Source organism: Heteronotia binoei, chromosome 10, assembly GCF_032191835.1.
Source record: "Heteronotia binoei isolate CCM8104 ecotype False Entrance Well chromosome 10, APGP_CSIRO_Hbin_v1, whole genome shotgun sequence".
NCBI classification, from domain to species: Eukaryota; Metazoa; Chordata; class Lepidosauria; order Squamata; family Gekkonidae; genus Heteronotia; species Heteronotia binoei.
In genome coordinates this window covers 44,164,954-44,185,293 of record NC_083232.1, presented here as the reverse complement: position 1 = coordinate 44,185,293, position 20,340 = coordinate 44,164,954, and the positions used below count along the sequence as shown (strand labels likewise).

The window sequence follows — 20,340 nt, the reverse complement described above, 5'->3', positions numbered from 1 at the left end:
ACAAAGACATTCTGAAATTCCATTCCACTGTGTTCCCCCAGAAAAAAAGCCCTGATTAAGACTCTATTAAAGGGTCACTACACTACAACCCTATTCAGTCACAAAAGTCAATGGGATTTATTTCTCGTTAAGCCCATTTTGTTGTTTAAATTAATTCAAAAGGAAAACAAGAGCAACAAATTCACCTTATTAAACAGAAAAAATGAATACATGTGCAGAGGATACAAATTCTGATGCAGATACAATATGAGGTCTGACTTATAAAACCATTTACTTTTGAATGAGAAAGGTTAACTCGTTCCTTTTTAAAAAAATGATGGATGGGATTTGATTGGGAAATACTCAGATCTGTACAGTGAAAGTATTTATGAAAACAAAGCAGACACTGACTTGGTATTTAAGTCTTTTGTAAAACTATTCGTGTTCAGTAAATTGCAAATATAGTGTGACCAATTAACCAGAAAGAAATAAGACCTTTGCAAATTTAGCCTTCTGATTACACAGAAAAAAGTAAAATACAGGCTTGACTGTAGTGAAGCATATTTGAAGCTGTGCTGGATCTTTTGGTTACTTTTGTTTCAATAGGTAAGAATCAGAAAGGAAACATTAGGTGCAGAAATACCTTTTGAGGCACTTAAGCAAGGAACTTTACTCATTCAGTGGTTTCTTTTGGAACACTGGACATGCTTTATTTCAATTTTTTCACAATTTATTTAAACATCTCACATATACAAAATAGGTACATTTTTTTTGAGAAACGTTGATTCCTTTTCTGCCCATTGTAAAGGATGAAAATGAAATTGAAAAGCACGAACACCTGATGTTGAAGAGGAGGATGAAGATGGGAGTGGGGTAGAAATGATCCACATGCTTAGTCTGGGGGGTTGAGATGGGACATTCTGACTTTATTTTGAGACAGATTCCAAAGAAACAATACAACTTAATACAGAAAAGTGGTTTTCAAATGACTCTAGCACCATTAAAATTCAAGTATTGGCAATATGCTCTATAATATTGAAATCAGCACCTTTTGATTATGAATGGATCAAAAGCACCTCAGATAGCATGTATAAGGATGTGGATCACACTTGGCTTGAAGTGTATGAGGTAGTTCAAACCTTTTTGGAAGTTGTGGTTTTAAACTTCCTCTGTGGAAGATATTCAAAGGCCACAAGTGGTGCAGACTTTCAGGATTTTTTATTGGTTTTTGTTTTTTGTTTTTTTGATTTTTACACAAAGGCTGACATTTTCCACAATAAGGTGTTAAAATCTTGAAAAGACTTCCGATTCCATTTGGGGGCTGTATTAAATTGCATTGCACAACGTTCCTTAAATCCTTCTCCTTTCTCTTTCGCCCAGAGTTTAAGCAAGTAGATGAACAGAAGAAATGGAAGGAGTCAGCTTTCAGTATAAAAAAAGGAAATGGCAAAGAAAGATTTTTTTTTCATTTTAAGTTAATTTGAGTTCATTCATTTGAAACAGACTGGGCCAATGTCCAAACCGAATTCTTGGTCAGCGCCACCAATGTCCAAAGGTGCAATGTCCAGGATGGGCAAGCGAGATGGCTTATTTGTTCTGTATTCAATAATTGTTTTGCCCCATTGATTGGTCTTTGTCTGGAAGAGAATAGCAAGTAGTTAGAACACCTATAGAAGTATGCAGTGATGACTGTAATTGGGACTATAGTAAATGTCCCACTTCATTTGCTTGTCTAAGCACCCTCCTGCACCCCTCACATCACCCAGTCTGTGGAAGCCATTGTGTTCCTGTATTCTTTACAGCTTCCTTCCACCTGCTGCCTGCCTCTTGCAGCTATCTTTGTATTTACTACACCTAGACTATGATACTATTCTCATTTAAATCTAGTTCCTGCACTCTTGCACCTAAAAACAGAAGCATAACCTTGACCTGGATAGCCCAGGCAAGCCCAATCTAGTCAGATCTCAGAAGTTAAGCAGAGTCAACTCTGGCAAGTACTTAGATGGAAGACTTCCCTGAAATACCAGCAGTCAGGAGGACAGGGGCAGATTTTATTCAGCCATCTCTCTGAATATCCACCAGGCCCCTAGTAGGGGTCAGTCACTCATGATGACTTCCAGGTGCAGACACACACACAAAACAAACCCAGAATCATAAAAGGCAGGTGGTATATCCACAACTGTGGCTCACCACTGAGTTCCTAAGTATGTTCACAAGCATTTGGAGATATGAATCTCATTTTCACTTTATAAACAAATGTAGTTAGAATGCAAATACAATTCTCCTATAAACAGTGAAATTGGGGAGGGGGGAAGATGCATAACAATGAATAATTCTGGAATTGCTATAGATTGACTAGCAAATAGGAATGTATATTCCCCTAGTGCCATCTGAATAATTTGGTGATTGCTCTGAGTAAACATTTTTAGAACTGATCTTTCTGAAGGTTGCAGGGAATGTACAATATAAGAACTCATGAGCACTCAATGCAATTGCAGAGCAGTCAGGTTAGAATGAATAAAAGGAAATACTTCTTCACCCAAAGGGTGATTAATACATGGAATTCACTGCCACAGGAGGTGGTGGCAGCAGCAGCTACATGCACAGATGGCTTCAAGAGAGGACTGGATAAACATATGGAGCAGAGGTCTATCAGTGGCTATTAGCCACAGGGTATAGATGGAAATCTTTGTCTGGGGCAGTGATGCTCTGTATTCTTGGTGCTTGAGGGAGCAACAGTGGGAAGGCTTCTAGTGTCCTGGCCCCACTAGTGGACTTCTTGATGGCATCTGGGGTTTTTTGGCCACTTTGTGACAGTGTATTATACAGGATGGGCCATTGGCCCGATGCAACTTGGCTTCTCTTATGTGGCATCATAATACTGATGGATTTTAACACCATTCAAAGTGCTTTATTAGATAATTATAACAAATGAACCTGTGACCTATAAACATTAGTAATTTAGCTCTGGAGGTGGGTAGCACTATTCAAAGATTTTTGAAGAGGCAAGAAGTTGGTACTTACAGAGCAGCCGTCTTCAAGAACACTGTAAGTGAACCTGCTGTTGCCTTCAGATCGTAGTTCAACATCGTTGGATCCCTGCAATATCACTGACTTCTTAAGGTTTCCTGTTTCTGCATCCATGTAGGCAACACTGTTCTTGCAGTGGTAAGTGATGTTCTGGGAGGCATGATTAGCCAGCAGCCGCATGAAGGCAAGTTGGGTGGCCATGTCCTTGGCAGTCACACCTTCCTCATTATATTCAAACTAAAAAATAGAGAAAAAGAGGATTCCTCCATCAAATTCAGATGAATATTATCAGTGTGTTCTATGTGTAAGCCATGTTAGTGAGGACTGGTATGTGAAAGCAATGCAGTGGGGGAGACATTGGGATCCCCATTTCAGAACAACAAAAATAATAGCTAAGTTATTTTTTGGAATGACTTATGTGGCAAAAACTGTATGCAGATTAACTTGATGTGAGTCTAGTTCGAAGATAAGTTTCTTTGCATTTCAATTGACTAAGTAATCAGGTTCCCAAAAAACCTGACAAAGGGAGCTTTGATCTTGAAAGCTTATATTCCAAAAATCTTGTGGGTTGCTAAGGTGCTACTGGACTGAAATCTAACTGTTCTACAGCAGGCCAACACGGCTGCCCTCTGAAACGGTCTCCTAAAAACTTGTAAAATATGATGATATGCAGGTGTCATATCTGTGTGAATGGGGGGCATGATAGAAGTTCAAAAATGATGAATGACTTCAAGACAATTTATAAGAGTAAAAACTGTCCCCCACTCTTATAATACTTGATCTCAGGGTCACTTGATCAATCTGCCTAGCAGGAGGTTCAAGTCAGTATGATTATTCATACAATATTTAATGACTTAATGGAACTCACTGCCACAAGATGTAGTGATGGTGAGTAACTTACACAACTTTAAACAAGACCTGTAAACAAGGATTTTGAAAGCACGCTAACAGAAGATAAGTCTATCACCATCTCATTACTCATTAGTTATTCTAAATGGAACCTCTATGTTCATATTCAGTGAAACCCTTGAGTACACAGGTCATTGATAAAATGCATCAGGGAAGTTTTTATAAGAAGGTTAATAAATATGTAGTGTGCTCTCTCAAAATGGGATATTTGCATTTGCCGTACACGGAGAACTGTATCCGTAGACAACACATTCATCAGAACCTATGATATATGGCCACTCACCTGAGTACCGCCATTGATAACTTCTCCAAACCATATGTGCTTCTTCTCTGCAGGATTCCTGCTAGTGTACCAGTTCTTAGTTGGGATATTCTCTGGATTAGAATGGATGCACGTCTCACCAGTAGAGAAATCACAGTACACTCTAATGGCATCCATGGTGCAGCCTTGGTTAGGATCAATCCAGTAGAAGCCTACATTAAAAAAAGCAATAGAAAAATAGCTTTAACTTAATCTATTTGTTAAAATATTAAAATATCTATACCTGGCTTTCCCTTAGAGCTCAAGGTTGTTTACAATCCCAAAACTTCAAATACATACAAAATACCATAAACTCTATTTATCCTTCCCCCCACCCCAAAATGGAAGCCGCTTAAACTCCATTAAAGCCCTTGCAAATACAATTGGCTTAGATCACCTGCTAAAAACCATTAAAGACAAGGTGGAAGCTGCTACACAAAAGAAATGGGGAACAGAGAAAGTAAAATAAATTATTTCATTTAATTTATATCCTCTTTTCTTTCCTCTTAAGGGTCACCAAGGAAAACATACAGATATAGAGCCATTTGAAACTCTGTGACAATCCATAGAATTTGTGCCAAAAACTTTAACAAATCACTCTATAACTGGTAGTATGATTGCCTAAAAATAGAAAAGTGATAGCGTATTGGTGAGCAGGCAAAGTGGTGGGATCGTATGATAATAACGCTCCTAGATAAATTTATAAATCTGAAGCCAGCACAACATGCCCATGGAAGTGATTTTGTCATGCAGAGGAAAGTCACACCTTCCTCATTGTATTCAAACCAATAAATTGAGAAAAGGAGACTCCCTCCATCAAATTCACATGAATATTATCAGTGTGTTCCATGTATAAGCCAAGTTAGTGAGGCCTATCTGTTCTCACTAACATGACTGACATAGGTGGTTATGGGTCCAGGATTGAGGCAGTAATTCTTAGGCAAAAATCCAGGATGGGGATCGAAAACTACTTCCGTCTCCCACTGGACCCCCTGCCAGATCTACCTTCTGCCATCAAGGTCCATGCCAAGGGTAGACCTTGCTCTGTCTGAGGTGGGCAGGAGCTGCTGCTGCCTCCAGAAGGTGGGTGTCCAAGTCCCAAATGGGGCAGATGCAAGAGGAGTGGCTGCTGCCCTGGCTGCTCCCCCCCTTTCAGTGAGGCGGTCTGCAGGTGGTAAAGAGCACCTTGGTATGGGGTCCAAGACAGCTGCTCATGTGTCCCATTTGTTAAGACCATACCTAACCAGCATGGAATCTCTGGTTTGTTTTTATCTTTGCTGTTGTGAAAGGGTGTGCCAAGGAAAGGGACAAAAACAACAACCATGTGAGTGTGTCCTTATTCACCCCAGCTTGAACTGCACTGTGCCACATTTACTCCCACTGAACATGCGATCTTACGGTATTAACATGATTAAACTGCCAGAGCCTGCCAGGAACCATACCAAACAGCATATATAATCCGTAAGCATCTAACACTAACTTACCGCTAGACCATTCTGGGTGACTGAGTCTTAAGTCACGGCAGGTACGAGCTGGATTTTTCTTAGAGCCTTCAGGGGTCAGGAGAGTCTCAATTTGGTTGTTCAATGTTTTCAGCGTGGCATCAACTTCGTAGTCCTTGGGTCTGAGGGAAGGCTGATCAGCCCGGAAGTATTCTGCATCAAAGCCAACTTCGTATCCACCACCGTTGACGCCAGGTGGGCCAGGAAGACCAGGAGGACCAGGCGGACCCTAAAAATACAAATAAGAAACTGGTATGCATTTGTTCGAATCAGTTTGCATTGATCTGTAGCTCATATCTACCCTTAACAAAAGCCAGTAAATCCTGACTGGAATGTCCAGTGTAGAAGTGGTCCGTTCTAGCTATGATTGGGACAAGATGACAGACACAGAGGTAGATTCTGGAAGCGCTCACCGGTGAGGCAAGTCTTTATTTAATATTAATACTAACAGAATTTAAATGAATCATTATAACAACAATGTGGCTGGCATCTGTGTGGATAATGAAAGCATTTTAACAGGACAAGCAATAGACAAAGCAGCGGTCTCTAAATATCCGGTATGCAGAAAAATATTTATTTAGCAATTAACAAAAAAGAAAAAAACCCAGCCTTGTAAGGAGTGAAAGTGTTCCAGAAGAACAGAATGTTGCATACAGCTCCCCCCCCCCAAAAAAAGTCATGATGGGAAGGGAGGGGAAAATCAGCTGCTCAAGCCCCTGAGAAGCCATAGAATTTTGGAACAAGGGGGAGAGGTTATCTTACCCCCTGTAATTCTTCAGTTTGTTGAATATGAACACCTTATCAGTTCTTCAAGTGACAGCCATGTTATTTGGTTTAGTTTGGGATTATTTTTTTATTTATGCTTGCATTATTGAAACTGTAGCAAAGAATAGAACCCACAATTTAAAGGAAAAAATTGCTTTTATGCAGTAACCCTAATTGTGCAATCCCACATACACATGTTTATGTACTCCTGTAGCCAACATGGATGTACTGTATTTTTATTCTGCCTGGAGGCCTCGCTCTAATGATTATATTATAGTGGAAAAAACTGGGATGGTTTTTGGTTGCTGTGATCTTAAACACACATCACACATTCTGTTGATGTCCTATACATTTTTAAATTAGGGGGGAAGGTTGCGACTGAAAGTTACACTCCACTAAAATCAACAGGGATTACTTCTAATTGTTTTAGACAGAGGCTTGTATGTTATGAAATCTATGTGGATCTACCCACCAAGTGACTTAGTACATCAGAAAACATGGGCAGAATGATCATTGGATAGATTTTCAACACATAAAATACATTTCCACAAAACTGAACATACTGAATATTAAAAGTGACAATTCAATTTGTTTTTTTAGGATCCAAACTCATACTTACAGAGGGTCCTTGGCTGCCCTGAGAACCACGCACACCAGCAGGTCCAACAGGTCCAGGAAGACCACTGCGGCCGTCTTTGCCAGAAGGACCAGAAGGACCAGGAGGGCCCTGAAACAGATGGAAGAAAGGCTTAGTAAACTAATAATGGAATTAAAAACACACATATGCGTGTGCACAGCTGTATCGCCTAATAAGGTGGCTGATGAGGATGAAATACGCTCCAGAAGGAATTTGATGCTGAGAAAAGTTGTCTATCAATCAAAGGGAGAATAGGATGAGGGGAAGGTTAAGCTTACTGAAACCTCTGGAAGCTTGCAGAATTATGGAAAGGAAATTCTGAGGTAGCATGGGGATTTTCAACTCCATTCTCTCTCCCATGTTTCCTTGTGGGCTCTCAGCTTTTGTGAATCTATCTATCTGTAATCAGCAGGAAAACAGGTGGTGGTAGAATGAGGACCAATTCAGCATTGTGCCAATGTGTAACATCACTTCTGGCACAAAATCAAAAGTGACATCATTGCATCAGGGGCGGGGCTGTGGCTCAGTGGTAGACCATCTGCTTAGCATACAGAAGGTTCTAGGTTCAATCCCTAGTACCTCCAGTTGAAAGGATCAGGCAGTAGGTGATGTGAAAGACCTCGGCTTGGTTCCTTGGAGAGCTGCTGTTGGTATGAATAGAAAAATATTGACCAAGATGGACCAATGGTCTGATTCAGGCAACTTCATGTGCTCATGTGTGTGTTCACTGGGATGATGTTCTAGGAGTCACCCCAAACTCTAGCATTTGGGGTGAATCCTGTCACACTGACGCGATAATGGCACTTGCAGTTTCACCCGGGAAGTTATGTGCATTAGCACAATGCCAACTTACTCCTCATTCCCCACTCTGCTGTCCTGTTGAGAAGTGGTGGGGAATGGGGAATGCAGGTCTGGTCTCCCTAGTAATTGCATATATTTTGATGTTTAGCATCCTGTATACATTGAAAGCATTTAGTTAAACCAACATACCCTTGGGCCAGAAGGACCAGTAGAACCAGGTGAACCTTGTTCTCCATGATGACCCTATAAGAGAAAAAATATATATAGAAACAATACTAGAAACATAAGATCTCTGCCCCCAGCAGAATAATTAACCTAGGGCAACCAGTAAATTCTCATGTTCTTCTGAGAGAAGATAGTCTTGGTCATCATTTGACCAAAAATTCACCTTTAAAATGTGCTTGTAATGTGAAATCTTGGGCACAGGAAATATGAAGTAATAATGAAGAAAGTAAAGCAGAGTATGTATAAAGTATCTTTCCCTCACCACCATGCCTTTGGCCAGACATTTTGTTGGAAAGGGGAGTTTAAGGGGGTGGGAGCTAGCCTTGTAAAAAATCCAGGACATAATTACAAGCTTCATAATAGATATCATTTAGTTGTATAAAATTGTACGTTTTTTAAAAAATTTATAATTTTTAATAAAATTTAAAAATAAGGTCTGGTGCTTGCCAGTTATTGTGCTGCCTTTGCACTTACTGAACTGGAGAGTTTAGTGAGTGACTGGTTTATGCCTTCACACTTTCCTTCATTTCCACAATATAATGGATTAGAGGCTTTGTGGATTTTTAAAAAGTTAAGTATTAGATAAAGGTACCTGCCCTCCACAGAATCTGCTGTAGGTATGTCTTATACCCTGCCTTCATGTGCACCCTCTCCCCAGTATATATATATGTGTGTGTGTGTGTGTGTGTGTGTGTGTGTGTATATATATATATATATACCATGGGTCCCATATATATATATATGGGACCCATGGTAGAAATGCCAGGCCGGAAGATTTGATTTTCAGATGGAATGGAGTCATAACATCTCTGTTTTTACAAATTAACTACTGAGCTCATGGATATATACTACTGTGTCATCGTAGTATTAACAGGCAATTTCATGGAAAAGGAACTTCAGAGAATCAGAATAGGGACTAAGAGATCCATATTCAAATCTCCACTTTGCTATGAAGCTCATTGGATGACCTCGAGGCAGCCATTCTCTCTCAGTCCATCTGGCCTCATACAACTGTAGAAAACTATATATGCTACCCTGAGGCCTTACAAGGAAAGTCAGGGTAAAATTATGATCAATAAATTTACAGAGACAATAATTTGTCAGGAATCAAACCAGAAAGAACTTTGGAACCCGTGACAGATTATACAAGGAATCTTTTGGTTTGTCTGTGAAACGAAATTTCTGAGGTGTCTGAGAGTGTTATTCAGAGAACACACTTACAGCAATGCCAGGCAGCCCCTGAAGTCCATTATGTCCTTTAAGTCCAGGTAATCCCCTAGGTCCCTTGTCGCCTGGACCACCTTTCTCACCACGTGAACCTTGTGGGCCCTGTGGAAGGATAAAACAGAGGAAACATTAACATTGATGGTTTGGAACATTCCTTAGCTCAGAGATACTTTTGACCCTCTTTCTAGTGCACACATGTCCTAAGTGGCCTTTGTTTGTTCAAAACTAGCTCTGTTCCATAAGTTTCTGCTGGCACCATTTTTACATTTAGTGACTGGTACCACCCACTTCTATTAAACTACTCAGCTTCAGTGGGAGTAGACCTCACTTATGAATAACTATTTTTCTATTTATTTTGCTTATATTCTACCACAATCTCAATTCACAGGGCAGATGACACAATGTTATAAGCTTCCACTTAATTAAAAAAAATTGTCACATGAAAGCCAGTTCAGTGTAGTAGTTAAGTGTGTGGACTCTATTCTGGGAGAACTGGGTTTGATTCCCCACTTCTCCACCTGCTGGTATGACCTTGGGTCAGTCATAAATCTCTCAGAGCTGTTCCTCTCAAGAGCAGTTTTTGGAGAGCTCCCTCACAGGATGTCTGTTGAGGAGAGGGGAAGGGAAAGGGAAAGGAGATTCAAAGCTGCTCTGAGACTCCAAGTGAAAGGCAGAGTATAAATCCAATCTCCTCCTCCTCCTTTTGTCTCTGTCTCTCAAAAGCTCTCTGCTCTGTATGAGCAGGAGTTAACCTAAGAGCCCCATCCCATGCCCTTACCACTTTCAGATCTCTCCCACTCTAGTGAAGGGAAACAAGCCTCTTCTTCACACCCTGATTCAGCCCAATGTTCCCCTTATAATTCACACATGTTTCTAACTGATTTCTGACATCTTTACTCCCATTCCAATCCTTATAAAGTCCACATTCACAGAATGAAACACCCTCCCCCCCCAGACTTACAGCAGGACCTCTTGCTCCAGCTGGGCCAACGGAGCCAACTGGACCGACAGGACCCTGAAACAATAATACAAACAGAAGTTGTTGATGTCACCTTAAAATAACAAAACGCTTTGACTTGCCTCAGAGTGGGGAAGTCCACAGGAGAACTTCAGTATTTCCTCCCATAAAGAGATGCATAATATCTCCCTGCAAATGTGAAGCCTGTGCACCTCACCATGTGGGTAGGGAAAGAGAACTGACAGTTTCATAACAAGAGTATGTATTACAGGGAGAGAAAAAGACCTGTTCTACCACATTACGCAACATCCAAAGCTGTTGGTAGTAAACGGTGTTTCCAGTAGGCACTGCTTTCTTGGTTTTGGTTGCAAGTGGACATCTGTTCCAAAGAAGCCAAAGACAGTATAGTGTCTCCAAGCTTGTAGCATAGTGGCTAATTCAGTCTACAGCTACCTCTTATCATGTGCACTTATTGTTTATTTTTTTCCCATTGGGGACAAAAAAATACTGGTGCAACCTGCTCTGGAAATGCAATCTTCCACTTCAACGAGAAGTAATATGGAACAGAATTTTCTGCTACAGTGATGTGGTTGCAGTGAGAGTTTCGGCTGCACCCTATGCTCTATAATTTTCAGGAAGAGATTAGCCACAGCACTGCCTGGGGAAAGAAGTCCTCATCATAGCTTTGTTCTGAGCTAGTTGAATAAGACTCATGAAACAGAAGCCAAGACTGGAGTTTTGTCAGACTGAGGAACAGAATTTCCTTTGTTGAATAGATTTATGTGGACAGGCTGAATAGGATATATGGGCATTCAGAAAATTTTTGTGCATGCCTATATTTGTCTGCCTTTGAACAAGAAAATGTGGAGAGCTAATATAGCGTTATAGGGTCAGAATAGGGTCTGGAACGCCTGGATTCAATTCCTCACTCTTCCATGGAAGGTTGCTGGGTGGCTTTGGGCCAACCTCTCTCTTCCTTTAGAGAAGGTAGAGAAAGAAGTACTTTTCTCCCTTTCTCACAATACAAGAACTCGTGGGCATTCAATGAAATTGCTGAGCAGTCAGGTTAGAATGGATAAAAGGAGGTACTTCTTCACCCAAAGGGTGATTAACATGTGGAATTCACTGCCACAGGAGGTGGTGGCAGCTACAAGCATAGCCAGCTTCAAGAGGGGGTTAGATAAAAATATGGAGCAGAGGTCGTGTATATATATATATAAAAAAATTTGGCCACTGTGTGATACAGAGTGATGGACTGGATGGGCCATTGGCCTGATCCAACATGGCTTCTCTTATGTTCTTATGTTCCCTCTCCCTCTCTCAGCTGGTTTGAGTCTCCATTGGGGAGAAAAGTGAGGTATAAATGAATGAATAAATAAATGTGTGGGTCAGGCATTGCATGTAGCCCCAGATGATTATAATTGCCATGAACATCTCACCCTATCTCAGTAAGTCTCCTGGCTCTCAGCACTATCAAAACAATTCAACAACCCAGTTCAATAAATAATTGGAATTAGTAAATTCAGTTAAATTATAGCCCAATAAATAGTTACAGTAAATATAAGTCTACACCTGTTCAGTACAAGATACAGAAAGTGGCAGGCTGATGCACATATGGCCTTCAAGACCTGTAACCAGCCCTGATAATTTAGAATAACAGAATCAAAGTGTTGGAAGGGGCCATCCATTCCAACCCGTGCTCAATGCAGGATCAGCCTAGAGCATCCTCAACAAGTGTTTGTCCAGCTGCTGCTTAAGGACTGCCAGTGAGAGGGAGCTCACCTTGGTAGCTGATTCCACAGTTGAACAGCTCTTACAGTAAAAAAGTTTTTCCCTAATATCCAGCCGATACCTTCCTGCCCTTCATTTAAAATCATTATTGCGAGTCCTCTCCTCTGCTGCCACAAGGAACAGCTCCCTGCCCTCCTCTACGTGACAGCCCTACAAAGACTTAAAGAGAGCAATCACGTCCCCCCTCAACCTCCTCATCTCCAGATTGAACATTTATATGGCTGCCTTATGTAAGGGTAGTATTATGTTACTTAATGGAAGAAGTTTAGATCACATACGGCTTCACCACGATTTCCAGGTCTGCCAGCAGGACCGACAGCACCATGGGGGCCAGGAGCACCAAGAGTACCAGAAGGCCCAGGGCTGCCAGGAGCACCACGTTCTCCCTACAAAGAAGCAGGGGAAGGAGAAAACAGACGGGCAATATAGGTAAGTACAAAGGAAAATGGCTTTTGAAAACAACACAGACTGTTTTTTGCTTTAAGGAGCTGGATTACCTTGTAACCAGGAACACCATCACGGCCTGGAGGACCATCACTGCCAGGATTTCCCTGTGAAGGATGAAATATAATTAATATCACACAGGTATTTTAATGCTGTTCTTTACTGAATGTGAAATACTACTACAGCTTCCCCTTCCCGCAGAACAGATCTACATCTGGGCCTTAAGAAAAATTTATAACATTTCCCATTTCCACTGTGACAGTTTTGCTTTAAATTTCAAGTATCAGATAATAGACAATGGGTGTGCACAGTACAATAGTACAAGATGGGTAGCCATATTAGTCTGTCTGTAGCTACCAGTGATTCACGAAAGCTCATATTTTGTTAGTCTTCAAGGTGCTAGTAGACTCTTTTGTACTGATACAACAGTATGTTCATCGAGTGTAGGGCTGCCAATCCCCAGGTGAGGGCAGGGGATTCTCTGGTTTGGAGGCCCTCCCCCCGCTTCAGGGTCATCAGAAAGTAAGGGGAGGAAATGTCTGCTGGGCACTCCATTATTCCCTATGGAGACCAATTCCCATAGGGTATAATGGAGAATTGATCTGCTGGTATTTGGGGTGGCTGTGATTTGAGGTAGATGCACCAAATTTGCCACATAGCATCCAGTGTCTCTCCTCAAAACACCCTCCAAGTTTCAAACCAATTGGACCAGTGGATCCAATTCTATGAGCCCAAAAGAAGGTGTCCCTATCCTTCATTTTTCCAATAGAGGGAAGGCATTTAAAAGGTGTGTAGCCCCTTTAAATGTGATTGCCAGAACTCCCTTTGGAGTTCAGTTGTGCTTGTCACAACCTTGCTCCTGGCTCCACCCACAAAGTCCCCAGATATTTCATGTCCAGACCAGTGGACATGTTGTTATTTGGGCCGTTTCCTTAGACCCTAGTTCTTATTTATAATTAGTTTGTGACATCTCCAAGGAATCTTTGAACAAACACTGTTCTGCAAGGGTCATGAAACCAAGGAACTACAGAAACATACTACCCTTTAAAATGCAGTGTGCCTATAACACTCGTATATTGGTATTATAATGATATAAGCCTCATCACAGAGCATGCTCAGCTCTGAAGGAGAACAGGAAGCACAAACAAGCTTCATGCTTCCCAAAGGAGCTGCATGTGACATAGGCACTAACACCTCTTGTGTATCTCCACAGAGATTATATAAAGCAGCTCAAGCAAGACGAGAAGTCACCTACACTTTGAGTGACTGAAGCTAGTTACACAAAATGCTTCATTAAACAAATCTGTGATGAAAAGCTCGCTGTGTACTGATGCTGAACACAGTAAGAGAGGCTTGTAACTGCAGACAAAAGATTTTGACTTTGTCTTGCCTATACTTTTGATGGTAAGTGCTAATGCCTGACAAAGATCTGCAACAAGTGACAAAGGCAAAACCACTGCTTAATGCACTCTACCTCTTATTACAGCCAAATTGCAAAAATGTACCTATTAAATCCAACCAAGGACTCTTAAGATACACACAACCATTTTTCCCATTACAAAGATTTATTTCAATAACTTGTCAGGGTGATTTTCATATGAAAGAAGATAGAGCCTTAAGCCTAGATTGTATATTTTGAAGACTAAATAAATCTGAATTTTTAGGGTTGCAGAATTGGTAAAGATTGCATGATATGAATGATTTGCAGGGCTTTTTTTGTAGCAGGAACGCATTTGCATATTAGGCCACACACCCCTGATGTAGCCAATCCTCCAAGAGCTCACAGGGTTCTTACTTCAGGGCCTACTGTAAACTCCAGGAGTATTGGCTGCATCAGAGGTGTGTGGTCTAATAATGCAAAGGAGTTCCTGCTACAAAAAAACCCTCTGATTAACCTCCCAATTTGTCTCATGGACCAACCAATAATGAATTCGTTCTTCAAAATTTCTCTGATTTCAATGGAAAAGTTAAGCACATGTTTAATTATCTGAGCCTGCCTCGGCGGGGAGGGCGGGGTATAAATAAAACATTTATTATTATTTATTATTATCTTCTGCTGAAAGCAACAAGACTTAAAGTGCACAACACTATCAATGATTTCCTAGTCCTGTTTAAATATACAAAACACTCCACAGCTTTGATCTTATTAATTCATCCCAGTTCCATTTGACTGAACTCAAAATACATCTCAAACATTATCTTAACATGAAAGGAAACCAGCTTGGTGGCGCAACCTTAGGTGCTGCTTTATATATTGCTGGATGTTTCCACTTTAGCTCAAAATGTATTCTGATTATGCCCTCCCCCCAACAATTACCATGACCCAAAAGTAAATGTCATTAAAATATTTCAACATTTACTTACATCACGTCCAGCTTCACCAGCAGCACCGTTCACACCAGGGGAACCAATGGGGCCAGAAGGGCCACGGGCACCTGGGGGACCAGAAACGCCAACAGGTCCAGGCTCACCCTGGAAAACAAGTAGGAATACATTTCACTGCTGTTCACGTGCTATGATAGAAAAACACTCTCTTACACTTTGCTATTTTACCAACTATCTGATTTCTAGTGGCTGTCAATAGTTAGCAAAGGTGTTGGTATAAAGCAAAGACAAGATGGGACTGCTGCTCAGGATGCTTCCAAATTAAATATGAAAGGTGTGCATCTTTCCAATATGCAGTAAAGTCAGGGGTGAAATTCTAGCAGGAGCTCCTTTGCATATTAGGCCACACACCCCTGATGTAGCCAATCCTCTTAAGAGTTTACAAGGCTCTTTTTTGTAAGCTCCTGGAGGATTGGCTATATCAGGGGTGTGTGGCCTAATATCCTGCTAGAATTCTACCCCTGAATAAAGTGAAGGTATAAAGACAGGCTATGAATCTGCTTTAACAGTGATGCTGCAGACAGAGAGTTACACTGTCAGGGCAACAACTGAGCAGCACTCATTGCTGACCGATTTTATGTCTATTTCATTTATCCCCCAACAGCTGACCCAATCACTGCCTTTCCTTCAAGGAGCACCTAGCACATGATTTGCAAAAATGTTACAATCAATCTAGTCTGGCAAGGACTGGTGACAACTAACCTGAGAATGCCAGGTGAACTTTCCTACAAGTACAGGAGCCTGGTGTTATATCTTGGACTGTACATTCACAATGCACTGACTTGTAGAATCAAGCTCAAAATCAGAAGGTCAAGAAACCTCGAACAGTCTTTGTTTTCCTTGCACTGCATTACCCTTTTAGGCCAAAAGAAAAACTGACAGTGCAATGAAAATGTTCTATATTTTAAGGGAGGTTTTCATCTTTAAAAGCTGGTTAGAAATGCATCCAGATATGGAACCAACCACAGAATTTACGTATGTAAATAATTGATTAGGGATGTGCACTGGGATCTACCTGAGCGAAAAATATATCTAAAAAACACCGTATTCATACTTTTTGGGTTTGTATTTGGGTTTCCTCAGAAAAGCTCTGGGTGTGTGTGTGTGGGCGAGAGAATCCCAAGAAAATCTTGAATATACTCATAAATTTGGGGTAGTTCTGAAAACAACAGAGAGGTCAGAGCAGAGAGGTTGGAGCTCCTGCTTCTCAACTGTTTGTTATGCAGTCCCTCTAAATCTTAAAGGGACTGTAGAAATCAGCCCAAGGATTAGCCAGAGGGGCTGAGAGCTCCCCACCACCTTGGATGTTCCTGGCTTCTCTTGCACCCAGTCTGAACTATGCTGTGAGAGAAGCCAGCCCAAAATCAGCTGGGTTGGTGGGGAGTTGAGATATCCCAGCTGGTGCAGCTCTGTGTTGCCTTCTCCTGCCATCTGATTTAAGCCCATCACCACCTGCAGGTGCAGCTCTGTACTGCCTTCTCCTATGCCCAGTTTAAACTGGGTGGCAGGAGAGGGCATCCCAGCCAGGACCACTGTGCCTGCACACTGCCTTCTTCTGCTGCTAGGTTTAAACTGGACTTGCAGGAGAAGCCAAGCCAGCCCCAAAATTGGGCTGGTATTATTTTTTTTTTACTGGCATCTGGTCTATGGGATCCAATTTTTTTTAGGGGAGGGTTCCAAAAAATTGGGTCTGGGATTTTCTGGGAATTCCAAAAATTTTTGGGCCTCCTATACCTGAATTGAAAAAGAATGGTTAAAAACAACTGCACACCCGTTACAACTGCTCTCTAAACTGCATACACAAATGGGGCTTGGGCTTATGAAAGGGGGGCATCCAAGCTATGCATGCATTGGCATTATGTCTACGTGTTTCTCAACAAGACCAGATTTGAACACTGACATCACTGTGTGCCATATTTGTCACCTGTATGAAAATTTGGCAAATGTACTCACCAATGCTCCAGCAATACCTGGGAGACCACGCTCTCCCCTAGAACCAGGCAAACCAAGGTTGCCAACTGCTCCGAGAAGACCTTGAGGACCTGGGGAACCAGGAGGACCCTATATAAGAAGAAAGCAAAGTAATTTTTCCCCACATTCTATTTAAAGACCAGTGCATTTCTCCCTTTTGCAAACTTGTGCTTCTAGTCAATTTTGGCAACTTAATGTGCTCTCAGAGTGGTACAAATCACTTCTGATGCTAGCTAGCTCTATTTACTACCTATGTAAGGCAAACCAGACATTCTGTACATTGCATTAGGGTTTTACTTCTGATTCAGGTCACTGTATTAACATTTGAGTTATGAGTACATATTAATGCCATAACAACTTCATTTTTTCTTTTTTTTGTGATTTTTAACTGAAAAATATTCCCCATAATAATGCACATGTATCCTACAGGGGATAAAAGGCACTTGGGTGGTAGCCTAAAAACTTCAAATGAAGTTGACTTGGTGAGTCACAAGTCTGAGGTATCAAATACTAAAAGGGGTATGTGAAAAAGCCCACATTTGAGACTAAGATTGAGTTGCTAATTAAGCAAACTAACCAGACCTAATAACAATCACTTGAGCTTGGCAGAGTAAGTGTATTACTTAAGGCAGGACAAGATCTTTTAAATATCCACATTTAAATTTCTTCTTTAGCCTGAAATTCAATGTCAGTTCCATCTGCCACATCAAAATGTTTGGCTGTTTTCTTTATGTAATATCTGTTCTTAATTTTTTTAAAGTTTATTGATGACTTTAATCATCAATAAAATTATTTTGGAAATTAAAACAAGTTTTGCTGTTTAATACTTGGCCTGTCTGTAGGTATCTGAACAGAGTTTGGATAATGTTTACATTAGGTTTATTGTAAGAAACATATTTATCCAGGGCTTTTCTTGTAGAAAAAGCCCAGCAGGAACTTATTTGCATATTAGGCCACACACCCAGACACCAAGCTAGCCAGAACTGAGTTCCTGTGTGTTCCTGATAAAAAAGCCCTGTATTTATTACCCAATAACCACATGAACAGCTGGACTAATTTATGCCACTAATGTAAATTTAGTATGAACAGATTAAGAAAATCCTTTAATTAATCTAACATGAACACAAAATGACCAGTGGCAATTGATGCAGAGGTGCTGAAGGTTCCATTCATCTACCACCACCAAGAGAGAACAATTATATACGTAAGCATGTGACTCCTATTCAAGGATATCAGCAATTATATCTTCATTGGCCATATATGTTGGAGGGGTTTTTTTTGTTGTTACTAAATTCAGCATGGCTAACAGCTGTAACAGAATCTGACCTTTTGAAAAAAGACTGTTGTGCCTCCCCCCCTTTTTTTGCATGTTAAGGTATTGGTTTGGGCTGGTAATGTAAATACATAAAACTGGATTATATGTTGTTCTCTGAGCAGACTCATTAAGACTAGCAGAGGTCACATACAAAATTAAGTACTCTTTGGGTGATTACAGATGACTGGCTTGGGGCAGCATGAAGCCACCCCAAAGTCAGCAAAAGGAGCTGACTGGAAGCCTCCAGACAGTCTGCGGCCCGCCCCCAGAACAGGGACAGGCTGTGTGCACCCCAGAGGAGCTTCCGGAGCACTCATGCACCTCTCCTGGCTGCTTCCCAGGTGCTTCCCAGCTGTTCAGACAGCTGGGAAATGCCTCAAAGCCACCTCAGAATTTCCGAGGTGGCTTCGATCTGGCCGTGGGTGGGCTGTGGTCAGGATGGGGATGCGAGGCAGATGTGTGCATGTGGACACGCTTTTTTGGTCCGCCTGCCTCCCATTCCCAGGGCAGCTTAAACTGCCCATCTGTAATTACCCTTTGGGAGCAGAACAGGCAGACCCTGACTTGGAAGATCCACAGTATTTTATTTTGTGCCTGTGGTCACAATTTAGTAAGACACCTAAACATTTATGCATTCACTTGGGTCTGCTTATACTTAACAGGAAATATATTCTTACATACTTTGAACACCTACTTCATGTGATGGATTGACTGATTTCTAGGTTTAGGAAACAACAGGTACAGCAATGGTACCATTTTAAGAGTTTTTTGTTGTTATTCAGTCGCACAGTCGAGTCCAACTCTTTGCAACCCCATGGACAAAGAAGAGTTACACTCATCTAAATCCATTGAATGTAGTATGGTTAGGAGGGTGTTAACTCTGCTTAGGATGGCACTGTAGAAGTGACATTGGGAATGATAAATGATTCTGAATAACTTACAGCGGCACCACCTTCTCCACTTGGGCCTTTCTCTCCAGCAAAACCAGGAGGTCCAACAGGTCCAGATTCTCCAGTACGGCCAACTGGTCCAGTGTCACCACGTGGGCCTCTAATACCTTCCTTGCCAGCTGGACCAGTAGGACCAGGTGGGCCAGTGATACCCTATGAATAAAACATGTATGCAATTACAGTTACATGCCTGCTTTGCTGCCATGTGATGAATAAAACATTAAAGTCAAAATAACAGAATAGACAAAGGTACTTAATAAAAAGCATTTTAGCCATGTAGGAGGGGATCTCTTCTAACAAGCTTCCTCATAATGACTGAAAAGAATGCAATCTTGTAAGTTTACTTGGAAGTGAGTCTCATTCAGTTAAATGTGGCTTGCTCACAAATTTTCAGACAGAACTGCAATTTGAGTAGTAAGGAACTATGAAATGCATGTAAGAAAGGCCCCCAAACTAACCTGTAGAGAGCTAAAATTATAATTCCACCTACAGCCAGGTCAGTTGAGGGTAAAAAAATAAAGGAAATATTTTTAAGAATCTGCTAGAAAGTCTTTGAAGATATTCAAAACACAGTGTATGCGGGTTTCAGAGTGCAAATGAACTGGGTGAGTGAGTGAGGCTTAGTCAACAATTGTTCTCCTATTTCAAAGGCATCCCAAGGGCTCTGGTCTTTAAAGTGCAAGAAGGACAAAATTTATTTGATGCCATTATTCCTCAGGGATCCCCTTTAGTACATCACTCTAATGTCCTCACTGGACTGATATCTAGAATTCCTCATACAAAGAACCGGAGCCAGGTTTTGGATTTAAAAAAATACAGTCCTTTCTAACCTAATTTTCCCACTGCATTAATCTACAGCAATAATTTTCAATTTTTCTACAGATTAACCGTCTGCTAAAGAATTTTGGCACCTCCTCCTTAGAAACCCTGCATGTGACTCTGGAACAACCTTTTTGAACCTGTGGAATTTGGAATTCTGACATGGCATTGTGGGCACAGCAACAAAATGGCTGCCATAATATGGCTGTCAGGAGGTGAAGCCAGCCACAAAATGATCGCCACAGATTAGCTTCAATAATAGTGCAAATCCTTGTGCTGGGGTGGCAGCTCCTGCCAAAACAGTATTTTTAAAAAATCTACTTAGCCAATC

At 41.2% G+C, this 20,340-nt stretch overlaps 1 protein-coding gene across 1 annotated transcript in view; it reads right to left on the bottom strand.

Moving 5' to 3' along the window:
- Positions 1–663: 663 nt before the first annotated feature.
- The window catches only part of COL1A2 (collagen type I alpha 2 chain), a 77,233-nt gene continuing 57,556 nt past the window's right edge, over positions 664–20,340 (bottom strand). The window contains exons 40-52 of the mRNA XM_060248512.1: positions 19,182–19,343; positions 16,908–17,015; positions 14,934–15,041; positions 12,623–12,676; positions 12,404–12,511; positions 10,338–10,391; positions 9,371–9,478; positions 8,114–8,167; positions 7,106–7,213; positions 5,704–5,950; positions 4,202–4,392; positions 3,004–3,246; positions 664–1,616 (exon numbers count right to left, since the gene is read on the bottom strand). Of these exons, the coding sequence (XP_060104495.1) occupies positions 1,470–1,616; positions 3,004–3,246; positions 4,202–4,392; positions 5,704–5,950; positions 7,106–7,213; positions 8,114–8,167; positions 9,371–9,478; positions 10,338–10,391; positions 12,404–12,511; positions 12,623–12,676; positions 14,934–15,041; positions 16,908–17,015; positions 19,182–19,343 (1,692 nt within the window). The 3' untranslated portion in view covers positions 664–1,469. The remainder of the gene's footprint in view (positions 1,617–3,003; positions 3,247–4,201; positions 4,393–5,703; positions 5,951–7,105; positions 7,214–8,113; positions 8,168–9,370; positions 9,479–10,337; positions 10,392–12,403; positions 12,512–12,622; positions 12,677–14,933; positions 15,042–16,907; positions 17,016–19,181; positions 19,344–20,340) is intronic.